General features: G+C 42.6%; 1 protein-coding gene across 2 annotated transcripts; it reads left to right on the top strand.

The window, feature by feature from the left end:
- The first annotated feature begins 570 nt into the window (after positions 1–570).
- Positions 571–21,180, top strand: LOC310677744 (cyclin-dependent kinase inhibitor 1-like). Of its 2 annotated transcripts, XR_014511393.1 has the most exons (4): positions 1,041–1,090; positions 6,660–7,090; positions 18,639–18,915; positions 19,159–21,180. XR_014511393.1 is itself a non-coding variant. In XM_083440986.1 (3 exons), the coding sequence occupies exons 1-3, from the start codon at positions 1,083–1,085 to the stop codon at positions 19,224–19,226; spliced, it is 507 nt and encodes a 168-aa protein (XP_083297112.1). In that variant the 5' UTR covers positions 571–1,082; the 3' UTR covers positions 19,227–21,180. The 2 variants fall into 2 exon arrangements, 1 of the variants encoding a protein (XP_083297112.1); XM_083440986.1 differs by lacking the exon at positions 18,639–18,915 and having other exon boundaries at positions 571–1,090.
- The last annotated feature ends 1,712 nt before the right edge of the window (positions 21,181–22,892 follow it).

The raw sequence follows: 22,892 nt of genomic DNA, 5'->3' as shown, positions 1-22,892 counted from the left end.
GGATTTTTCCGTTAACAACAGAAACACAGGATTGTAGAGATGGAAGAGACTCCGAGGGTCATCTAGTCCAACCCCCTGCAATGTCCGGCATGAGGCTTCCCATAGGCATCTGGAGCGAGAGAGTTGAGAGAGTTTCTACTCTGATCCAGCAAGGCTCTCCTTATGTTCACGATTACACATTATCCAAATTCTGTAATGTAGGCAAATCACATAGACAAGTAGCTAACTCTCAATTCTGCAGAGAACTCAGTTATAGCAAATGCTCCCGTTTTGTGAACATTCTCCCCTCCTCAAGCGTATCGCCATTTCGTACTTATGTATTTACACGTTTTAAAAGGAAGAGTTTTCGTATTTCTACCTGGTATTGGCTTGTGCACTTAAATCAGTTGATCTGCACTTAATTGCACCAATCCAAGTCCCACCTCAGCAGCAAGTCTTAAAACAGTGCAGAATCGCATTTTCGCCTCGTCACTCTGCAAGCGGGCGCCGGCTTTCTCTCTCGGGTTTTATTTGGCAAACCTTTCCCAGTTGCGCGGCGGGCAAAGTCACGTTGCAAATCCAGGTGCCAGCGGGAGCCCGGAGTGAATCGGGCGAGGAGAAGCGAAGCGACGGATTTGCGGGCGGAGAGGGCTGAGCCGAGAGGCGCGCCACCTTTTCTCTCCCGGCTGACGTGCAAACGCAACAGCGGCAGCAGCACTGTCTTCCTGCCGTCTCCGGCAAGCGGCGCGGGCCCTGGATGTCGGCTGAGCTGCCCCGCGAAATTTGAAAGTGGCCCGAAGGCGCGCGGCGCTCCCCATCTTCTTCCCGCTGCTCTCCTTCGGGATCCCAGCCGAGGTCGCCGCCCGCATTCAATGTAAGCGGCCTCCCTTGCCCCGCGGTCAAGGAAGAGTTGCAAGCGGCCGACGATTCCGATGGCGGCTGATGCTCCCGCTTCAGAAGGCCGAGGCCGGGCCGCTTCCTGGGGAGCCAGCCGCGCTGACACGCCGGAGCTGAGGAACTGCAGCCTCGCGGGCGACCATCGCGCGGGCGCCCAGCATTGAGGGACCCTGCATTTCTGGGGCTGAGCCCACTGGATCAGTGGCATGCTGAGGTCAGTTTACCGCGTGGGTGTGCAGTGCTTGGGTGGTTTTGTTATATTGCACTTCGAAAAATCCTTTGTTGAAAAGTGCATGATAACTTAAAAAAAAACCAAAAAAATGTCCAGTAGCACCTTAGAGACCCACTAAGTTTGTTCTTGGTATAAGCTTTCATGTGTATGCACACTTCTTCAGATACTGGCATGCACACGAAAGCTTATACCAAGAACAAACTTAGTGGGTCTCTAAGGTGCCACTGGACATTTTTTTATTTTTTTTATATATATTTTGACTGTGTCAGACCAACATGGCTACTACCTGAATTAAAAATATATATATAATTGAATTTGAAACATATTTTAGGAAAGTAAGAGATTTTTAGCAACCGCGGCAACATTAAGTCATGTTGAATTTTGCTAATGTGCGTGATCGGCTTGCTTCTCAATAGTAAATAACAAGAGCGCTTCCAGGTCTTCTGTGTACAGTATGCGCACCTTTGAAATAGTGCTCTTCGAGGATACAATTTGATACAGTGGTACCTCTGGATGTGAACGGGATCCCTTCCGGAGCCCCGTTCACATCCTGAGCAGAACGCAAACCACGTCTGCGCATGCATGGGTCGTGATTCGCCGCTTCTGCACATGTGCGTGACGTCATTTTGAGCGCATGCACAAGCAACAAAACCTGGAAGTAACCCATTCCCTTACTTTTGGGTTGACACGGAACGCAACCCGAAAACGCTCAACCTGAAGCTACTTTAACCCGAGGTAATGACTGTACTTGGTCAATGCAGGCAGAGAAGGAAAGGGTAAGCTGGAGGAGCTGGAAGCAAGGTGGTTGCACTGCGGCCCCACAAATATACAGAATTTAAGCACAGTTTATTTGGGAGTAATTCCCACTTAGCGCAACGGGGATTGATCTTAAGTGAATAGGTGGTAGGACCCGGCTGCACAAACCTTAAGGAATCTCCAGATCTGTTCCTTTAAGCTTGTGCAACTTTCAGTGCAATCCTGTGCTTATGTGAAACCGTCTTGAGTAAATTCAGCAGCACAGCACACCTCCACGAAGCCCTATTGAGTTCATAGAAGCATAGAATTGTTGAGATGGAAGGGATCACGAGGTCATCTAGTCCAGCTGCCTGCAGTACAGGAATCTTTTGCCCAGCATTCAGTGGGACTTGTTTTTGAATAAGGCTGCTTGACTTCAACCGTAAGCCTGCTTTTTTTAGGTCTAAGGCTGTAAACTTGGGAAAATTTACCTTGAGGTAGGTACCATCAGACCTTTGAGTGAATATGCGTAGGTTTGCATGGTAAATCTCATTTAGCTCAGGCTTACCTCAGAGTAACCATGCATAAGATCAGAGTGTACAACAGCCCACTTTAAAAAGAAGGAAATAAGCTTATCCTTGTTCCCAGCCAAAAAAAGCCGACACCTGGCTTCATAGAATCATAGAATTGCTGAGTTGGAAGGGATCCTGAGGATCATCTAGTTCAGCCCCTGCAATGAGGGGGTCCCATACAGGGATCGAAGCTGCAACCTTGGCCTTAATTCACAAGGCTTTGTTTGCATAGTTTTGCAAGATGAAAAAATGGTACATTCTAAATTGAATATACTTACATATATAGAGATAGATAGATAGATATTTACATGACAACAGCTTGTATCCAGTGCATTACCTTCCCATTTATTGTGCAAGTTGGATTGGTTATCTGAAAAGCAAGATTTTGCGGGTCAAAGTCCGCCTCTGGAGAGGTGTTTACTCTGCTTGCAGAGAAAGGACTCAGCCATTCGAGACTCCCCTAGTGCCAGGCTGACGTCTGCCAAAGACCTGCCTCCTGCAAAGCCCAATTCCCGGGAGAAGTGGTGCGTTGGCTTCCTCCGAGAACTAAGGGGCAGACCTGTCAAAATGTAACCGCCTGAAGCCAACAGAGTTTGCTCTTTGTGAATGATCAGTTTTTTCAGATGCCCAAGTAAAACCTGACTTGAGCCGGTCAGCTTAGCACACCGACTAGACCCCCTAGCAGAGTGATGAAGAGGGAGTAGAAATGGGTGTGTTTGTTTCATTTATGTCCTTACCCCACAGTTCTTCCAACAAGCTCAGGGCCTTTCCCTGTTTTATCCTGGCAGCAACCCTGCTAGGTAGGCTAGACTGAGAGGGGGCAACTAGCTCTGGGTGAGCTTTGTGAGCCAGTGGGTATCTGAACCAAAGTTAACTCTGCTGAATATGTAAATAGCATTTTAAGCATTTGATGCAGTGCCCAATTAAACCCTGTGGAGGCCCCTAGGCAATCTGAATCTCAGGGGCTCCCTTGTTCATTTGCTATAGTGGGGTAACATGGAACTAAGAAAGCTTGATTGTAATTTTGTTTCAAGATCAAATTGATATTATTTGGTAATCCGCCATATTGGTAATCCTACTCTGCCTGTTTGGTAATCCGGCAGTGGTTTGATGTGCTTCACACACATTATCCTGTAGGAATCCTTGCAAGAAGCTTTAAGGCAAGTATTACTATTCCATAAGCCAGATGAGAGAGAGCAGGGCTTCCCTAGGGCACCTACTGAGCTGATTTGAATGTGAGCCTAATGCATAGCTCACGCTGCAATCCTTTACTTACAGTATCTAGGAGTAAGTCTCACTAAGCTCCAGGGACTTACTTCTGAGAAGAAATGTATAGGGTTGCACACTGTCCGTCTTTCAGTCACTTTTATCACATGCTGCACCACCTGTCTGTCATTAGATTAACCTCCCTACCTCTAGGTTAGATCACTGCCATGTGCTGTATGTTGGCCTGCTTCTGAAGACTGCTCAAAAACTGTATCCAGTGCAGAATTCAGTGCAGACTATCAATTGAGATCTGGTGATCTGAACATGCAACTCCATTTGTTGCCCAACTGCACTGGCTGCCAATTTGTTTCTGAGCCCAATTACTCAATTCAAAGTGCGATTTTTTTTACCTACCAAGCCCCACATGGCTCAGGCCCTCATAGCTCAAGGCTTTTAAATAAAACAAATCTACTCCAAGAGGTAAATCGTACTGAGTTCAGGGGGCTTACTTGCCAGGGTTGCATGTGTAAGAGTGCAATTCCATGCACTTCTACTCTGAAGTAGAACAGGCCAGTGGAAACTACTCCCAGATAAGTGTGTATGGGTCCTCAGCCTTTGATTTGTCAAATTCAGCAGGATTGTGGCATACACACTATGCCTGCTAACCACGTTGGAAACACATCCTTCTGTACCTCAAAGAATCCTGGCCACTGTACTTTGTTAAGGGTTGTTAGGAATTGCAACTTTGGGAGGGGGTAAGCTACAGTGCCCAGAATTCTTTGAGGGAAGGAATGTGTTTTGCATGTGCTTTAAAGGTCTAGTCTCCAAGCATGTTGTGAACTGTGCTCCAGGAACATGCCATCTTTCTTAATAAGAGTTTTCAAAGCCAGCATTAACCTGCAGCCCTCTGCAAGCCTGTTTGGGAGTAAGCTGCAGTGAGTAAATATGCTAAGGCAGAGGTTTTCAACCTTTTTTGGGTCCACGGCTCCCTTGACCAACCATATTCTTTCTGTGGCACCCCTGTGGGACTCAGGAGCCCAGTTAGGTCACCCCTTGCCTGCAGAGCCCCTCTCTTCTCCCCTCTCCTGGGGAGTCCTCTGGGCAGCTGCAGCTGCCACCCCTGGTCTCTGAGTTGCCTCCCTCCCCCCAAAAGGGGTGCCTCTTCACACTGCCCCACAGGGGCCTGGGAAGCATCCCTGGCCAGCCCCAGGCACCATTCCCCTGGGGAGCTTGCAGCCAGGGCTGCTGCAACAAACAGCTGTGCAAGCCTTGGGGAGGCAGAGATGCGAGAGGGCCTCCGAGGAGGGAGGGAAGGAAAGAGGGACAGCATTCAAGTCACCCCAAGGTGCCACGGCACACTGCTTAGCACACTTAGAAAGATCAGTTTTCAGTGGAAATTACATAGGCACTTCTCCCTGCCATGGAGGTCAGGGGAACTCAAAACATGCAGCTTAAAGGTGGTTAAGTCGGTGCCCTTTGCTTGCAAGTAACTGGAAAAGCTGCAAGGCAAAAGCAGAGTGAGAAGGAAAGGGAGAAACCTTAGACCGGTTTAAAATGGGAGGAGGCTGCTCAGGGCAGCTCAGGAGGGAAATGTGCAATTAAGTGGGAAAATCTCTTGGGAAAGAAATTGTGTTGGGGGCAGCAGAGATTGGAGGAAACTCAAATGGCGTGCCAGTTTCAGCCTGAGCAGGGGCAGGTTGGGATAGCAACCTGCATGATCCGTGGAGGTGGCTCTGCAGGTAAGCAGAGTGGGAGGCGCGTGGCGGGAAAGAAAGAGAAAGGTGGAGATGAAGCGGCTTCATGCTTTTATTGCGTGGCTTCGTGTTTGGGGGAAAATAGGAGAGAAAGCGAAATAATATTTGCTACTGGGCTCTTTTTTTAGGGTCCTCCCCAGTACCCAAGTAGAACTTTGCAGAGCTTGCAAAAGTTCAGAGTTCTACTTTCCTTAATTAACTGCTTCGGCCCAAGTTATTTTTTCCTGCAAGGAAACCCCGGATCCTTCACAACGTACAGGTGTGGCCCTCTTCCTTGGCAGTTTGAGTGCAGAAGTGAGTGGTGTGGAAATCCTTCAGGGCACTTAGGTCCTGAACCCATACACAGCTACATGGGAGTTATTCACACTGAACTTGGACTTATTTCAGAGTAAACACCTTTTGCAAAGTAAAACCCTATGCAGAACCTCAAAACAGCAGTCCTGGCAGTTAGCGCCATTTAACTCAATGGGGCTTACTTATGAGTAGACACATATAAGGTTACTTCAAAGTAAACCCCCTTAAATAAAGTAGGAGTTACTTCTAAATAAACATGCATAGGATCTGCCTGCACACATATTGTGGGGAGGAATTTGAAGGCTGAATTAAGAACAAAGGACCTCTTGCAACAGAGTGGAGCAATAGCAGAACAAGACTGGGTCCCTCCAGATGAACTTTCTATGGAGCATTCATCCTGATTTGCTTGCATAAAACTTGTGTGGAAGTTAGATTGTTGCTGGTCTTTATTGAACATTGTGACTATTTCCTTGTGGGATATCATTCCTTCATCCCACTCTTTTCAATGTATTTCCCCATCACTTCCCAAAAAACAAAAGGTCAGATTCTTCTTTAAACTGGGTTTGTTGCACTAAGGTGACAGAAACCTTTCATCTGCTTTAATTGCGCAAACCTAAAATTCCAGTATGCAGGCACATGAAGATGGCAGTCTGTGGCACCCTATAATGAATGAAAAATATTGTTGTCCCTCCAAGCCAAGATCATCTGCAGCAGTCGTTGTCTGCAAATCCAAGTCTGCCTGCAGGTTCAACTACTACTCAGCTATTTGGGGAGAATACTGCCAGCTTGCTTTTCCTTATATATAAGGGAAGCAGGTAGCTTTCAAAAATATGAGAACAGAAAACTGAAGGGAGGGCTTTGGTGTTTCCCGGGGGGCAGTGACTAGGCCTTCACAGAACCTGCCTCCTCTGGCTATGTCTCCATAAGCATGCAACACTTTGGCTTTGTGTGATAAAAAGATCTCAGTGAGTGTATTTCTGTTTTTGTTAGGGAACTGCTGCTTTGCTCTGTGATGAAGGACAGGCGGAAGGGAGAGACGGTGGAGCCAAGGAGATGGGCAAAAACAAACCATGTGAGAAGGAATCTTTTTGGCCCTGTGGACCACAGTAATCTGCAGCAGGACATCCAGCACATCTTGTGCACTAGCATGGAAAAGGCAAAGCGGAGGTGGAACTTTGACTTCCGGCAAGAGGTTCCGACTGAAGGCCTGCTGCGGTGGGAAGAGTTGCAGAGCCACGAGGTCCCCCCCTTTTACCATACTTGTGTGGTAAGAGAGGCTCCCAGACCCTTGCAGCCCATGAACCGAGCCGCAGCCAAGGAACCCAAAGCTCGCCACAATGGCAAAGTGATGGAGAAACTCCCAAAGATGGCAGGGAAGAAGAGTTGGCCTGGGAGGAAGCGGAGGCAGACCTCATTGACTGGTAAGCAGCATTTGCACTTTCATTTAATGTTTGTTGCTACCAGTATGCAGCACCACATGACAAAGGATGCACAACCCAGAAAAATCACCATTCACATGTCAGGTATTTGGTAATACAGAAAGTCATGTTGTAGTAGCTGTTCCACTCCCAGTGGCGCCCTGCATTTTAAAATTGAAATAGGAAGGCTGGGAAAGTTATAACTTTTCCCCACTGTGAGATGGCTTGTGAGATGTGAAGCCCTAAAGCTGTCATCCTAAACCCACTTACTGGAGAGTAAACCCCATTGAACACTGAAGTGCTTACTTTGGAGTAAACAGACATAGGATTCAACAGAAGTGTAGAGTTTTTAGAGTTTGAAGGGACCTGGGACTTCAGCGAATTCCACCACAGCAGAAGGCCATCAAGCCTCCAGCCGTGGAGAGACCCCTAGTCCCACCCCAGGGATTTCTTCAATTTTTGAACAGCTCTTACTATCAAAAGTGTCTTTTAACACTTAACTGTGGGCTGCGATTTTTATCCAAATACCAATAATTCTCTGCACACAAAAAGGTAACTTGCAGCTTTAAAAGGGCTTTAGCTCAACCTCTTTTCTGACATGCTAGTTTCCTCTGTGCAAGGAGTTGCCACGTGAGTCCCAACCTGCACTCTATAGTGGTAGAGTCCGGATAAAGCGAGAACTAGGAATCAGCTAAGTAAATCTCAAGTTGATCTGGTCCCATAATTTGTATTTAATTTAGACTTCAATAGCAACTTTGTTGAAGTTGATATCGGTGCATTAATATTGATGTTGATTATCCTTATCATCAAAGATTCTAACATGTACGACATTGTTGTTGTTGTTTAGTCGTTTAGTCATGTCCGACTTTTTGTGACCCCCTGGACCAGAGCACGCCAGGCACTTCTGTCTTCCACTGCCTCCTGCAGTTTAGTCAAACTCATTCTAGTAGCTTCGAGAACACTATCCAGCCATCTCGTCCTCTGTCATCCCCTTCTCCTTGTGCCCTCCATCTTTCCCAACATCAGGGTCTTTTCCAGGGAGTCTTCTCTTCTCATGAGGTGGCCAAAGTATTGGAGTCTCAGCTTCAGGATCTGTCCTTCCAGTGAGCACTCAGGGCTGATTTCCTTCAGAATGGAGAGGTTGGATCTTCTTGCAGTCCATGGGACTCTCAAGAGTCTCCTCCAGCACCAGAATTCAAAAGCATCAATTCTTCAGCGATCAGCCTTCTTTATGGTCCAGCTCTCACTTCCATACATCACTACTGGGAAAACCATAGCTTTAACTATACGGACCTTTGTTGGGGGCCACTAGGGGGCGCATTGGAAAATGGCCCACAATACCATCTCTCCGACCCACACGGGGTAATTAAGAGGCTGTTATGGGAGTAGGCAGCCTCCCTTGTTGCCCCAAGGAAATGGGGAACACTGCCCTTGCCTGCTGTGCCCATAAATCACCCCCTAATTCGAAAGAAGGGGGTGAGGGCCCTAGGCAGAATGCCCCCGTGTGGACCTCGGCTCTCCTGGACGCTGTCTCTGATCGCGCACTAGCTGCAGCAATTTGGAATAATTAATTACAAAAGAAGCAAATGCACATATTTCAAGTGAAGAAGGGGAGTGAAGTCTGCTAATTTAAATGACCTCTGCGAAAGAAGACGACGGGTTGGAGAAACAGGAATATTTTACGATGAAGATACACCAAAGGCTGGGTAAGTTGACAACGGGACTGAATGGGGGGGGGGAACCTTTTTTACTTTCCTTCTATATGATTTACAAGAACCCCTCCTCATTAGAATCGTCGGTTGAACTAACCCAAGCAGGATGATTAAGGTCTGTGTGGAGATAAACTTTAACCAAAAGTATGCTTTATGGAGATCGAGAAGCAATAAGAGCTTTTGGGAATGGCGCAGCAATTAATTCGGAGTCGCCATCTTGCCAAAGGATTTATAGCCGGGAGGAAGAACGGACTTGTTTTCAGACTGCATTTCTGGTGAATCTCCTCAGAGGTTTTGAGAAAGGAGGCAGATTGGTGAAGATTAATGACGCTAAGACTGTTTTGATGCATGGAAGTGATGTTATATGGAAAACGTCTGGATATGGCTACTGGATAAAAAAAATAACATCCACGCAGGATTACAAAATGTTCTAACCAGCTTGTGGAGACTATTAGAGGTCACAAAGAGAAAGGAAAAATATATGAAAATAACAACAAGAGATGTGGAAAAACAATAAGAAAGGGCTGGATAGTACTGTGAACATCATAAGGTTAGATTTGTGGACATTAAAACAGCAGCAAGAAGCAAGAAGTTGATTGGATCCCCTTTGGAACTTGAAATATGGGTACCCCCAACAAAAATTTAAAATTCGGCTGTGTAATTTGGAATTTATGTAATTTGGTTTGATTTGATGTGATTGGTCGGTTAATAAAAAATCATTCTAAAAAAAAAAACTATACGGACCTTTGTTGGCAAGGTGATGTCTCTGCTTTTTAAGATGCTGTCTAGGTTTGCCATTCTTTCCTCCCAAGAAGCAGGCGTCTCTTAATTTCGTGGCTGCTGTCACCATCTGCAGTGATCATGGAGCCCAAGAAAGTCAAATCTCTCACTGCCTCCATTTCTTTCCCTTCTATTTGCTAGGAGGTGATGGGCCCAGTGGCCATGATCTTCGTTTTTTTTGATGTTGAACTTCAGACCATATTTTGCGCTCTCCTCTTTCACCCTCATTAAAAGGTTCTTTAATTCCTCCTCACTTTCTGTCATCAATGTTATGTCATCTGCACATCTGAGTAGGACATAGGCACTATTAACAAATATAGAAATGCCTGACTACTTTCACACCACCATCTGATATAAGTTGATCCAATAATAGATGGATACTTGTTACCTCTGCAGCTGCAAATGAGACTTAAGAAAGAAGTAGCCAGCTTGGTCCCCCCCCTCCAGAATTTCTGGGCTACAATTCCCACCAGCTGTAGCCAGCAGGTCCAATGGTCAAGGATTATAGAAGTGGTCATTCAAGAGTTATGGAGAGCACCACACTGCCTGCTTCTGGCACCAGGTTGGCTGCTTCTGTCCAGTGAACTACAAACAGCTCAGAAGAAATGTTGCATTTTGTGTTGATAGGGGGAAAGCTCTTAAGATTTACCTTGCCACCTTTTATTAGTTAATAAACTAGGACTGAGCAAGCCACGGTACCAAAAGTCTGAGCAGCAGTGCTTTTAATGGCCACACATGAAATGAAGCCTGGTGCCACTTGCTAGAATAGTAAATATTGAGGTTGGGTGTGCTCACCCAGCACCTAGGCTGCAGCATATGATAATGAAAGTGGTGTTGCCTGCAAAGCCTTCAGTTCCTGCTGCAATGGTTCCCAGTAGCCTTCTCTGTTGCTGTCTCCCTTTACCACAACAGAGACAAGGGAAGACATCAGAAAGGCTCATGCATTCCTGCAATTTTGGGTAGAGCCCTGATTCCTGGGGGATGACAGATGGTCAAATGAAGGTGGGAGCAGATTCCAAAAGCCTTCCATCCTTAGTAAATGTGTATGCCAACTATGAATGAAACTTCTACTATTTAATTCATCATATGTTCCCCCTCCTGCTGTCATAGGCATTTCTATGGCCTTACATCTGATAGCCTATGTGAGATCCTAGCTAGCTGGTCCTCCCTCCCTCCCAGAGGTCTTCTTCCTATGGAAGGTTGTGATAACTGTGGACTTTGTTTTCCATCACCCATGCTCCTTATGCTCATCAGCAGTACGTGGCTCACCAATGTACACATTATCCCCCATCACAAATTGGTACTGGAGCAACTTAACAAAGTTGGCTCTGCAAATCCTACAGAATTCCAGGGACCTTGCCAAGAACATCTTTCTTTGGACCAAATCACGGCTTCAGCTGTTAGCAGAATGCTGGTTGCATTGATTGCTGGTTGGGTTGCATGGGGTTGGTTAAGCGATCATGGGAACTGCTTCTTCACCTAGTTTCATTTGGCACTGGATTGCTACTTTGATCATTTGCCATTGGCCCCTGGCTGGGTAGATACTTTGATTTTTCTTTGTAATTCATGGTAATTCTGAATGGCAACAGTCTCTGTTTGTAGAGGTAGTGATAGTGTCAAGTGCATTCACTGCTATTTATTAATTGCCAATGACCACTGGAGGAGGAAGAGGAGTGCGGGGGGAGCACACGTCTGCAGCGTGATCCCGGCAGGGTGCCATTGCAGCTGCTCCCCCGCCCGCACTGGGCGCCATGCCCCCGCCTGCTCTCCGCCCCCGGTGCCGGAGCATGAAGCTGCCACTGCCAATGACCAACGTACTGTTTGACATTTGAAGGAGGAATTTAAATCCCAAAACTTTGCAGCATTTTATTTTAAGCTATTGTGCAGTGAAGCCTCATTCATATGAGACACTGTTCACTTGAGACTTAGTACACCAAGGGATCTAAATGTGCATGTTACTAGACTGACCCCATTTTAGTTGCTGTTTCTAAGTCTTTGTATAGCAACTTCGGTGTACATGGACTGTCGTTACATATGCAGGGGAAATGCTTACAATCCAAATTTCAACACTGTGGGAGACAGGAAAGGGAGACAACAGTTTCTGCTATATGGGAATAATAATCTGCTCTTACATTATAGGACTCCTGCCTTACAAGGATTACTGAAGTTGTTTTTTAATGTATTTTTATTGAGCAGTTTTAACAAACAAATTATCAATCAATATAACCAATTACATTCCCCCCTTTTTATTCCCTCCCATCCCTCCCTCTCCCACCCTCCGGAGACTTCCCTCAGCTCCCCTCTCCGATTTGTTTGCACATATTATTCTCTGCATGTTAAAAAGTTGTACATATCATTACCTTATCTATCCTATGTTCTACTAATAAATTTGTGGATGTTTATTCAAAACCTGCCAAGGAATCCAAGTCCTTTTGTTGTCTTTTTAAATAATTTGTAAAAAGTTCTCATTTTTCCTTGAAGTCACGGTTTTCCTTCTCTCGTAGTTTATATCTTAACTTTGCCATTTCCACATAGCTCATCAGTCTTTCTTGCCATTGTTCTTTCGTTGAGACTTCCTCATTCTTCCATCCTTGTGCTAAGAAGACTCTTGCCGCTGTTGTAGCATACATGAATAAATTCTTTGTTTTCCTTCGCAAGTCTTGTCCTAAAATCCCTAACAAAAATGCTTCTGGTTTTTTTACAAATGTCATTTTGAACATTTTTTTCAGTTCATTATATATCATCTCCCAAGAATTTTAACTTCTCTACATTCCCACCACATATGCTACAAAGTACCTTCTTTTTCCTTACATTTCCAACAGGTGTTTGACCCAGTTTTATACATTTTTGCCATTTTTACTGGTGTGATATACCATCTATACATCATTTTCATACAGTTTTCCTTCAAAGGAGAACAGTCTGTGAATTTCAAATCTAATATCCACAATTTTTCCCAGTCCTCAAATTTATATTATGTCCTGTATCTTGCGCCCATATAATCATAACTGATTTGACCTCCTCGCCTTTCGTTTCCATTCTAGCAGAATACTATATGCTTTCTTCAATAACTTTGTGTCATCTTCTATAACCTCCTTTTGGAATTTAGAGATTGTATAACTAAACCCATTTTTGTTATACCTCAGGATAAATACGCTTCAAGTTGAGCGCTTTCGGGTTGTGCTCCGCGGTGACCCGGAAGTAACGGAGCAAATTACTTCCAGGTTTCACCACTCGCGCATGCGCAGATGGTCAAAATGATGCCCTGCGCATGTGCGGAAGCGGCAAAACGTGACCCGCAGATGCGCTGTCGCATCTTACATTCCATTTGGGATGCGAACGGGGCTCTGGAACAGATCCCGTTTGCATCCCGAGGTACCACTATACATCTCATTTAATTGTCTGTAATGCAACCAACTCTGAAAATGGTCTTTAATCTCATCATATTATTTTAGTTTCCATTTTCCTTCTTGATCTCTCAATAAGTCTCTGTATGTAGACCATTTTCCCTTTTTACCAAGCGGTTTGAGTAACAAAGCTTCAGTTGGTGATAGCCACCAAGGTGTTTTTTGTTCTATTAAATCTTTATATCTCTCCCATACTCTCATTAATGATTTCCTAATTAAATGATTGTAAAATCCTTTATGTATTTTCCCTTTTCCATACCATAAATATCCATGCCATCCATATCTGTTATCATGACCTTCTAAATCTAATGCTTCTTCCTTTTCCAGTTTTATCCAGTCCCTAACCCAAACCAAGCATGCAGCCTCATAGTACAGTTTAATGTCTGGGAGGGCGAAGCCTCCTCTTTCTCTTGTGTCTGTAACTATCTTATGTTTAATCCTTGGCCTTTCCCCCGCCCGCCCCCCCTTGGACTAACTTAGAAATATCCTTTTGCCATCTTTTGAGGCAGTCATCCTTAACCATTACTGGGACTGTCTGAAAAAGGAAGAGCATCTTCGGCAACACATTCATATTAATCGCAGCAATTCTTCCTAGTAGGGAGAGATTCATTCTGCTCCAAATTTCTAAATTCCTTTTTATCTCACACCATACTTTTTTGTAGTTATATTTATACACATTTATATCCCTTATTGTTAACTATATCTCTAGATATTTTACTTTTTATAGATTTCTATCTCAATGCTTTGCACCAAATCTTTTTTCTCTTCTTCTTTTAGATTTTTAACTAATAATTTAGTTTTATTTCTATTTAATTCAAATCCTGCCACTTCCCCAAATTCTTGAATTTTTTCTATTACCTTAGGGAGATAAATTTTTGGATCCTCTACTGTAATTACTAAATCATCAGCAAAGGCTTTCAATTTAAATTCATTTTTTCCCTTTTTTATCCCTTTAATCTCTTTATCTGCTCTTATATTTCTTGCAAGTACTTCTAGGACCAAGATGAACAGCAACCGTGATAACGGGCATCCTTGCCTAGTTCCTTTTTGTATTTTACATTAATTCATTATCACTTGATTTATAATTAACTTTGCATTTTGTTCTGAATATATTGCTTGTATTCCTTTTAAAAATTTATATCCGCAATTAATTTCTTCCAGCAATTTTTTCATGAAATCGCAGGAAATGTTGTCGAAAGCTTTTTCAGCATCTATAAACATCATTGTTGCTTTTTTCATTTTTTACCTCCAGGTATTCTATCAAGTTCAGAATATTTATGGTATTCTCTTTCATTTGTCTACCTGGAAGGAATCCTGCCTGATCTTGATATATATATTCACCTAATATTTTTTTCATTCTACTGGCTAAAATATTTGCAAATAATTTATCATCATTGTTTAATAATGAAATAGGCCTGTGATTTTTTTATTTGCATTAAATCCGAATCTTGTTTTGGAATCACTGTTATATAAGCTTCCTTCCATGTTCTTGGAATTTCACCTGTCTTTAAAATCTCATTCATCACATCTTTCGACGGGTTTGCTAATTGTTCACTTAGCTTTTTATAATATTTTGCCGTTAATCCATCTGGTCCTGGAGACTTGCCACTTTTTGTCCAGTTTATTGCCTCTAATACTTCTGGAGCTGTTATTTGGGTATTTAATATCACTAACTGTTCCTCTTTTATTTTTGGCAGATACTATTTTTTATATATTCCTCTATTTTAAACAAAAAACCCTTTCCTTTCTTACACAATTCTGAAAAGAATTTCACAAATGCTTCTCTTATTTCCCTCGTCTTACCTGTAATTTTTCCATTTATATTGATTTTATTTATAAAATTTCTTTGTTCACTTTTTTCAGTTGCCACGGTAGCAGTTTTCCTGACTTATTGCCATGTTCAAAATATTTTTGCTTCATTCTTTTTATTTGCCAACTAATTTCTTCATTAACTATCATGGAATATTGTATCCTAATTGCCTACTTTACTGACTCTTTATTAGCTTTTTTTGCAATTCCTTCTCCTTTTTCATAATTTCATCTAAAATTTCTTTTTTCTTTCAATTTCCTTTTAATTGAATTTTGTTGTATAAACAGTCCCCTCATCACCGCTTTACTAGCATCCCAGACCATTTGAAATTTAGTCTGACCCTGGAGATTTATTTCAAAATAATTCCCCAAGGTCTTCTTTGCTTTTTCCATAAAATTTTGGTCTTCTAATTAATCTTCATTCAATCTGTATCTAAATGTAGTTTGACTTTCTTTTTGGATTTCCATTATCATGGAATTGTGATCTGACAATGTTCTGGGATTAATTTCTTTCTTCTTTTTTTTTTTTTTACTTTGGGTTTCAACTCTTCGGAAATCCATAAAGCGTCTATCCTTGAACTGCTACCATGGACATAAGAATGAAAAATGAACTGTTTGTCGAATAAATGTTTTACTCTCCAGATATCTATCAAATTTAAAATTTGAACCAAATAAAAAAAGATCTTTGGTAATCTGCCTTCTTTTGTATCTTTCTTCCTAGCTGATCTGTCCTCTTTCTAATGATGGAACTCCGTTTAAATCTTCCATTAAGATGATTTTTTGATCTGCATATTCAAGTAATTCTGTTTCCAATTTTTATTTTTTTAAAAACTGCTTTTTTCTCATTTGGGGTGTATACGCCAACCAAAATTATGTTCTCTCGAATTTTTATTAGTACTATTAAAATTCTGCCTTTCTCATCTTTTTGGATCAATTTGGGTTCTAGTGCAGGATTAATATAAAAGACAACTCCTCTCTTTTTGACATTGTCTGCTGTGATGAAATCCATTCCTAATCTTTTGTTAATTAAAATTATTTTATTTTATTTTTGAAATATGTGTTTCCTGAAGACAAATAATATCCAATTTTTGTTTTACAATTACATGTTGAATTCTGTTACGTTTAGTTTTTGTCATTCAAACCGTTAACATTCCAACTTAATATAAAATATCCATTTTTCCACCTACTGCTCCCTCCAAAGACAGCCGCTCCAAGGCAGCTCTTTGTTCTGCTAGTGGGTCTGTTTTTATGTCATGTCTGGCATCTAGGTCTCTTCTGTGTTTTTCAAAAAATTCTCTGGCCTGGTTTTCTGTTATCAGCCTATATCTCTTTTTCATAGATGTAAATGAGAATCCCCTCTGGGTATTCCCATTTATATTTTATGTCTGCTCTTCTCAGAGCTGTTGTCAGAAAACTATATCTCTGCCTTCTAATTCTGAGTTTAAAAGGGATTTCCCTAAAAATGTCTACTTTCTGTCCAGCAGCCACAAGATTGTCCTCAAAGCTTTTTTGAAGGATTGCATCCCTTGCTCTTTTTGTAACAAATGTTAGTAGGACATCTCCTGGCTGCTTTCTCTGTCTAGTTTCCCTCGTGCGGACTCTGAAACAACTCTCAGTCATTTCCACCACCTTGACTCTCCCCCATCCATTCTGAAATTATTTTTGCAACATATGTTTCTAGATTCTGTTCTTCCTCTGAAATTGGTAATCCTCTTTTAGCCGCAAAAGAAGGATTTAGTCTTCTAAATCATTTTGTCTTTCTTGAAGGCCTCCCACAGTCCCCATAAGAACTTTCTGCTCCTCTTTCAGATGGCCCAGTTCCTCGGTGGTTTTTTCCAACTTGTCAACCTTAATTTCTAAATTGTTAACCTTCTCTCCCATCTTCCCAAACTGTTCCGTCAATAGGTTAGTAGATTTTTCCAAGTCTGAGTGCACTTGTTGCGCCAAACTCTTCATTTCCTGGGCCATCTCCTTCCTAAAATCAATAAATTGCTTCATAAGAAAGTCAGTGTAATCTGCCTTCCCTGTTTTCTCTGTTGTTGTCTCTTCCTTTACACTTGCATGTCACTTTTCAATGGAGGCCTTCCTGGTGACAGCTCCCATATCCTGCTTCCCTTTTTCCATGTCTGCACTAGAGGTTGGAATCTTTGTTCCTATTCAAAGTCACACCTGCATTTCTTAGTCCTGCCCAGAAGTGAAAACATTTTTCCACTCCCGAGCTCAACCATAAAATCTTCCCTTTGCACTTTTGGACCCTTTTCCTGCCCTTGCAAATCCTTACAACGAATAGAAAATAAAAAAGAAGGGGGAAAGTAAAAAAGAACAAGGCAAAAGTAAAAATATGACTCTGTTGCCATACCTCTTTCACCCAAAGGTTAGTAAATTAACTTCACCAAATCTTACTCATTCAAAATAGCAAGCCATATATCAAACAGGACAGTTCCCACATGAAATAAGACTGAAAAATAAGCAAAACCAACACAAACAATCAATGCAGAATTGTATACTTCTCTTCAATAATTCCTTTCCTTTCGAGAAGGTGGCGGTGAATGGGAAGTAGTCCAACTTTATGACTGTAATCCAATATGTTATACTCCACTTCTTTAACTTTATAATTCAGTATATTATAATACAGATCTTCAAGTTTTAAGCTTTAAAAGAGATGCATCCAAAAATATCAGAAGGTGTTAAAAAGTTACTTATTGGCAGGTAGTATTGCAATAAATTTCCCTGGTCTTCAGTAAGCACTTATATCCAATCCAATTCCAGGTTCTCTATTCTTCCTGGGGAATTCCTCCCCCAATATAAATAGAGAGTTCTCCTGCTTAGCTTCGGTTTTGTGCCTCCAAGTTCCAGAGTTTAAAGTTTTAAAGCTTTTCTACTCTGCCAAAGTATCAATCTGTCAAATTATCTCTGTCTGACTGTCAACTTGTATCTTAAAGTTACCCGAAGAACAACTTGAGACAACTATAGCCAATATGTACCCAAAAGAAAAAGAGTCTCTTAAAACTGAAAGTAGCTAAAAAGTCTCCATTGGCTGCAGTTACTATGCTCTGCTCCCATTCACAAAAAGTCCCCTTGCAGAGCCTGTCCACAGAAATCGGAAGCTGACTTCCTTTTTGGCTTCCATTTTACCAAATCAATTAATTTACACCTAATTTCTTCTTTTTGAAGCTTTATTTGGTTTTTGACCTCTAATTGGAAAATCCACTGCTTATGGTGACGGCATGTGGCTTCGGCTGTGGGGTGTGATGGAGCCGTGAGCTGACTCAAGCCTCTTCCCTTCCCGATGGGCAGGTCTGGGTTGCGGCAAGTTCTCCGACGCTCTGCTAGACCCCTGGAGTCCCCACTTGTCTGTGGGGGTTTTCGGGGGGGTGCCTAAGGATTACTGAAGTATTGAATGTGAATTTCTTAGAACTTAGCATAAGAAATATAAAATGCTAAGCAGCAGTAGTAGCAGAGAAATGTTACTTCTGTGTAAATAAGCAGTTGTATACTTCTCTAGATTTAGGTTCCAGCAGAAATGTTATTGTGTGCATTTTCTGCCTTCATCTGTTTCATATTATGTAAAGTATTCATATTTTGCTCAACTCTAAGCAAAATGGTTCCAAGAGCCATTCTAGAGCCAAAGACCATTCATAAGGCAGCCTCTGTCCTTGGACTTACAATCTAAAAGACGTGACACAAAAGGATTGGGCGTAAAGAGTGAGACCGTAACACACACACTCACCGCACTAGCTCTTACCTAAAAAGCTCTCATGGTGGAATAGAAGCAGTGGCCGGACACGAGGAGCCAAGAGTTGCAAGGCTTTCAGCTGAGCTTTGCTTCTCTCCCTTGATTTGCAGCCTGCTGGAATGGCATAGTATCCTAGAAATACCCAGCTGTGTACAGAAAATGTTAAAGGTTTGTTCCTTCTTGGACTTGAAAGCTTTGAACCTTTCAGACTTCATTACTGAGAGCCATTCTGTACATTACATTCAGAGTGAGATGGTAAACCAAGCTGAGAGGATTCTGGACTGCAGCACTTCAGCCTGTAGGAGGATTTCTTGCACTTTGTGGTGCGTTTCCCCAAGTAAAACCTTCTGCATGTGGTTAAGCTACATCAGGAAATAGATGATACAGGTAAATCTTTATATGTGATATGTTGGCTTTCTATATGCAGGTAGTTTCCCTTTTGCTTTTCTTGGCAGGGCTGGCAGCAGATAAAATAGGATGAGTCCATCTGAAGTGGTGCTGTTCAGAATTCTACTGCTGGACTCTGTAATGTGGCCGTTGGAGCTCAGAGCAATCGCACTGTCTCCCTTACTGCATGCATAGTTTCTCATTTCTAATTCTAATTCACCTGTTTGTTTGGTTTTGCCACAGATTATTACCAAGCAAAGAAGCAGATCAGAACGGATATGCAAACTCCTGTAAAGAAACCGGCCTTCTAGAATGGAACTTTGTCACTGGTTTGCTGGTTTTGTTGGCTGGTTGATTTTTTAAAGGAGCTTCCCAAATTATACAACATCTTGAAATGGTGCATTTAAATAATGAACACTTGGGCACTTCACACAGAGGCACAGGTTTTTGAAATAAAAAATGTGAACTTTCAGAACATCAGAATGCAGTCAGGCCGATTACGTTGTGTACCCTCTTCCTGCCTACTGCTTTGAAAAATAAGAGGAAGACGAGGAAGCAGATAACCAAGCAAGAAACAGACTAATTGTAGCCATAGTAGCACCTCAAAGGATGTTGCTTATCAGGAATTGGTCAGCATAAGAGTAAATATAAAAAATACTGTGTATGAACAATTTGTGAGTGCCATTATATGGTCTTGCATACTATGTGTTGTTATTTAATTACTATATAGACTTGCATGTCAGTGTGATCATCAATAATATTTTTCCAGCTAACTGAATCCCTCCCCAGCTTTTAACATTTTAAGTAAGCATAACAAATCCTTAATTTGGCTTGTATAAATGTTTGCCACTATTTTGCATATAAAAGTTATTTATGCAGATATACACAGATCTCCTGCCAGCAGTTGTCCTTGGTATCTGTGTCCAAACAGAGTCCATTAATATTGAAATCCTGGAATAGCAGTTCGATCTGAACTATACAGTCAGCAGAATCGTGGTTCATCTCTTGCTGGACACCCACTGTTACAGATTGCATGCCATATGTACAACTCACTGTTTAGAGAAAATTAGCATGCCTGGGAGAAGGGTTCTAACTTAACATTCTTTTTGCCATGCTACATTTTCTACATCTTACATTAGAACATTCCTACATGATATTTTACCTGTAGGCTGCCATTGGACTGTGTGATTAGTTGAATGTGTAGTTCTGCTTTAGGTTTACAGTACTGACCTTACCCATGTCCAGCCTTCATCTTATTCACTCCTTCTAGAGGCTCAACAGAAAAAGATTTTTTGTCTCCAAGTATGTTATGCTAATGTGTCTTAATTCTCTAGGGATACTAGGCTTGCCACTGGTGTGCACTTGAAGAGGATTCCTGTGCATTTAATAGATGTTTACTGGTTTGCTAAACATACTTTCCCCATGACTGTATTGAGAGTTGCTGTACCTCCATACACCTCTCTCCTGTGCAGCTATAAAAGGCACATGTAGGATAGAATAGATGGAGCACATTAGGAGCAGTTGAGTTTCAAAGTTTTATTTAGTTACCTGTCTTACAGCCCAGAATTTCTTCTCATTTCAAAATGATTCGGGCACTGTTTGTTTTAATTAATTGTCCTCTTATATTTTCTTACTTCTTACTTTGCAGCTTCCATTGCATCCACTAGCTCTCACCCAGCACAACTTTTTAGAATAATTAGGTCGATAAGGTCCTTAGGAGGACAACCAAATTTAAGCACAAATTTGACCCACAGCCGTGAGGCATTTGGAAGCTTTTTTGCGGAGAAAGTCCTGTGGCTCCACCATGACCTCCCTGCCAATTTAGATACAGTGACTGAACTTGACTGTCTTTGGGTCCAGTGTTGGACCATTTCGATCGGATACTCCCTGCTGATGTGTATAGATTCCTCCAAGCTGGTAGGCCCACCATCTGCCTCCTCGATCCGTGCCCGTCTTGGCTGATTAGGGCGTGTCCATATTTCACACAGACCCCGCTGGTTGAAATTATCATTTGTCCCTTGGCAGGGGGACATTCCCAGGGGAACTGAAGGAAGCAGTGGTGTGTCTGCTCTTAAAGAAAACTTCACTAGATCCTTTGTTGTTGTTTAGTTGTTTAGTTGTGTCCGACTCTTCGTGACCCCATGGACCAGAGCACAAGATGCTCCTGAACTGTGTGTGTTTATGTAACTTTGTGTGGTGGTATGTTCATTGTTTGTCCTAACACTCTGGATTATTATTCAAAAATAAATAAAAGTTGAAACTATTTGTGCTGAATCAACTAGCATTCATGAAAAAGATATCCTGGGAATGGGGGAGATGTTCATAAAGTATTGTGCCACTCTCCTGTTCTGCCTTTCTCTGGAAAGAAATATGGCAATTCAAACGTAGCAGGTGTGACGTACAACTTTGAACAGCTGTAATAACTGCATTGTATAGTTGCAGAACTCTCCAAAGTTTGATTTGAAATCTACCCTTGAAGAGTTTGTAGTCTAATGCAGAAGAGACTGCCATTCATTAAATTATACTGAATTAATTATGTATCATTAATAAAAACCCTGATCCTAACTACATTTACCTGGAGGTAAGTCCCCTTGTGAGACTTACTGGCAAGTAGGCATGTGCCCAAGTATGCACACTTACTGAGGAGTAAGCCCTTTGAACTCAATGGGACTTGCAGACCAATATCCTAATAATAATAATAATAATAATAATAATAATAATAATGTATTTATACCCTGCCCATCTGGCTGATTCATCCAGTATTAAAAGCTTCCCTAAACAGGACTGCCTTCAGATGCCTTCTAAAAGTCCGCTACTTGTTTTTTTCCTTGATATCTGCTGGGAGGGTGTTCCACAGGGCAGGCGCCACTACCAAGAAGGCCCTCTGCCTGGTTCACTGTAACTTGGCTTCTCGCAGTGAGGGAACTGCCAGAAGGCACTCAGCGTCTGGGCAGAACGATGTGGGTGGAGATGCTCCTTCAGGTATACTGCCAAACTAAATATTATTAAGGGAAAATAATTTTGAAATACTTGCTTTTTTCTGTCCAATAGTAAGGGTTTGGGGAAGAGACTCCACAAGGTACATTAGAAAAATATCTGCTCACCGGTCCGGTGGTGGGTGAGGTTTGGGGCCCGATACGCAGCCCCATCATCCTCCTGCAGCTACGCCACTCCAGCGGCTGTTGCTCCACCCCTTGGTTTCCATGAAGCTTTCCAGGTTACCGCCAAACCCTTTTCAAATTGACCTATCCACGGCTGCCTGAGGGGCCGGGCAAGAAGAGCGGACCATGACTGAGCAGGCTTCACTCCAGTCCGCTCCAAAAGTCCGCTCCAAAAGCCAGCAGCGGAGTCAGCCCCGGAGCGTCACCCCAGCTAGCCCTCCCTCTAATTGTAGTTTTCCTTTCAGGCTGACCTTTTTCCTTTCCAGGTCCATGGGCATTGCTACGCTCGGACGATGGTTGCTGTTTTTCAGAGCAAGGAAGGAATTTCCCCTGTTCTGCAGGTTTTGCTTTCCCCATAGCAATTGTCACAACTTTGGTGTTTTTAGGCCTTGGGCGGAATCCTTTAGTCCAGCCATCAAGGAAGGGGTAGTGTGGTGACTGACACCTTTTGTGGCGGTGATATCAGGGTTCTCTGGGGGTCTTGAGGGGAATGTCTCTGACCACAAGTGCACAGCAATGCAGGAGGGGGCCAGCTGTTTAAACACATGTTTTGCAGTGTCCCCATATTCCCTATTGACCCTGTTGGCCTCTGACCCCCAGCTGGGGGCTGAGAGAGATATATGCCCAATGCCTAAGCAAAGGTTTCCTACATCTGAAATTTAATAAAGTTGTGACCATTTTAATCCCAAATATGCTGTCATGTGTTTTCCTCGACCTGAGGTCTGGCTCGCGGAGGGGGTGGTCTGCGACTGGGTGTGCAAAGAAAGTTGCATCAAGACATTTTGATGTCACTTGAATCTTGTTTGCAGGTTTCTC

This window comes from Podarcis tiliguerta, assembly GCF_965153285.1.
Source record: "Podarcis tiliguerta genome assembly, chromosome: 5".
NCBI lineage: Eukaryota > Metazoa > Chordata > Lepidosauria > Squamata > Lacertidae > Podarcis > Podarcis tiliguerta.
Note: the sequence above shows the minus strand (reverse complement) of the source record. Positions and strands in the feature narration are given on the sequence as shown.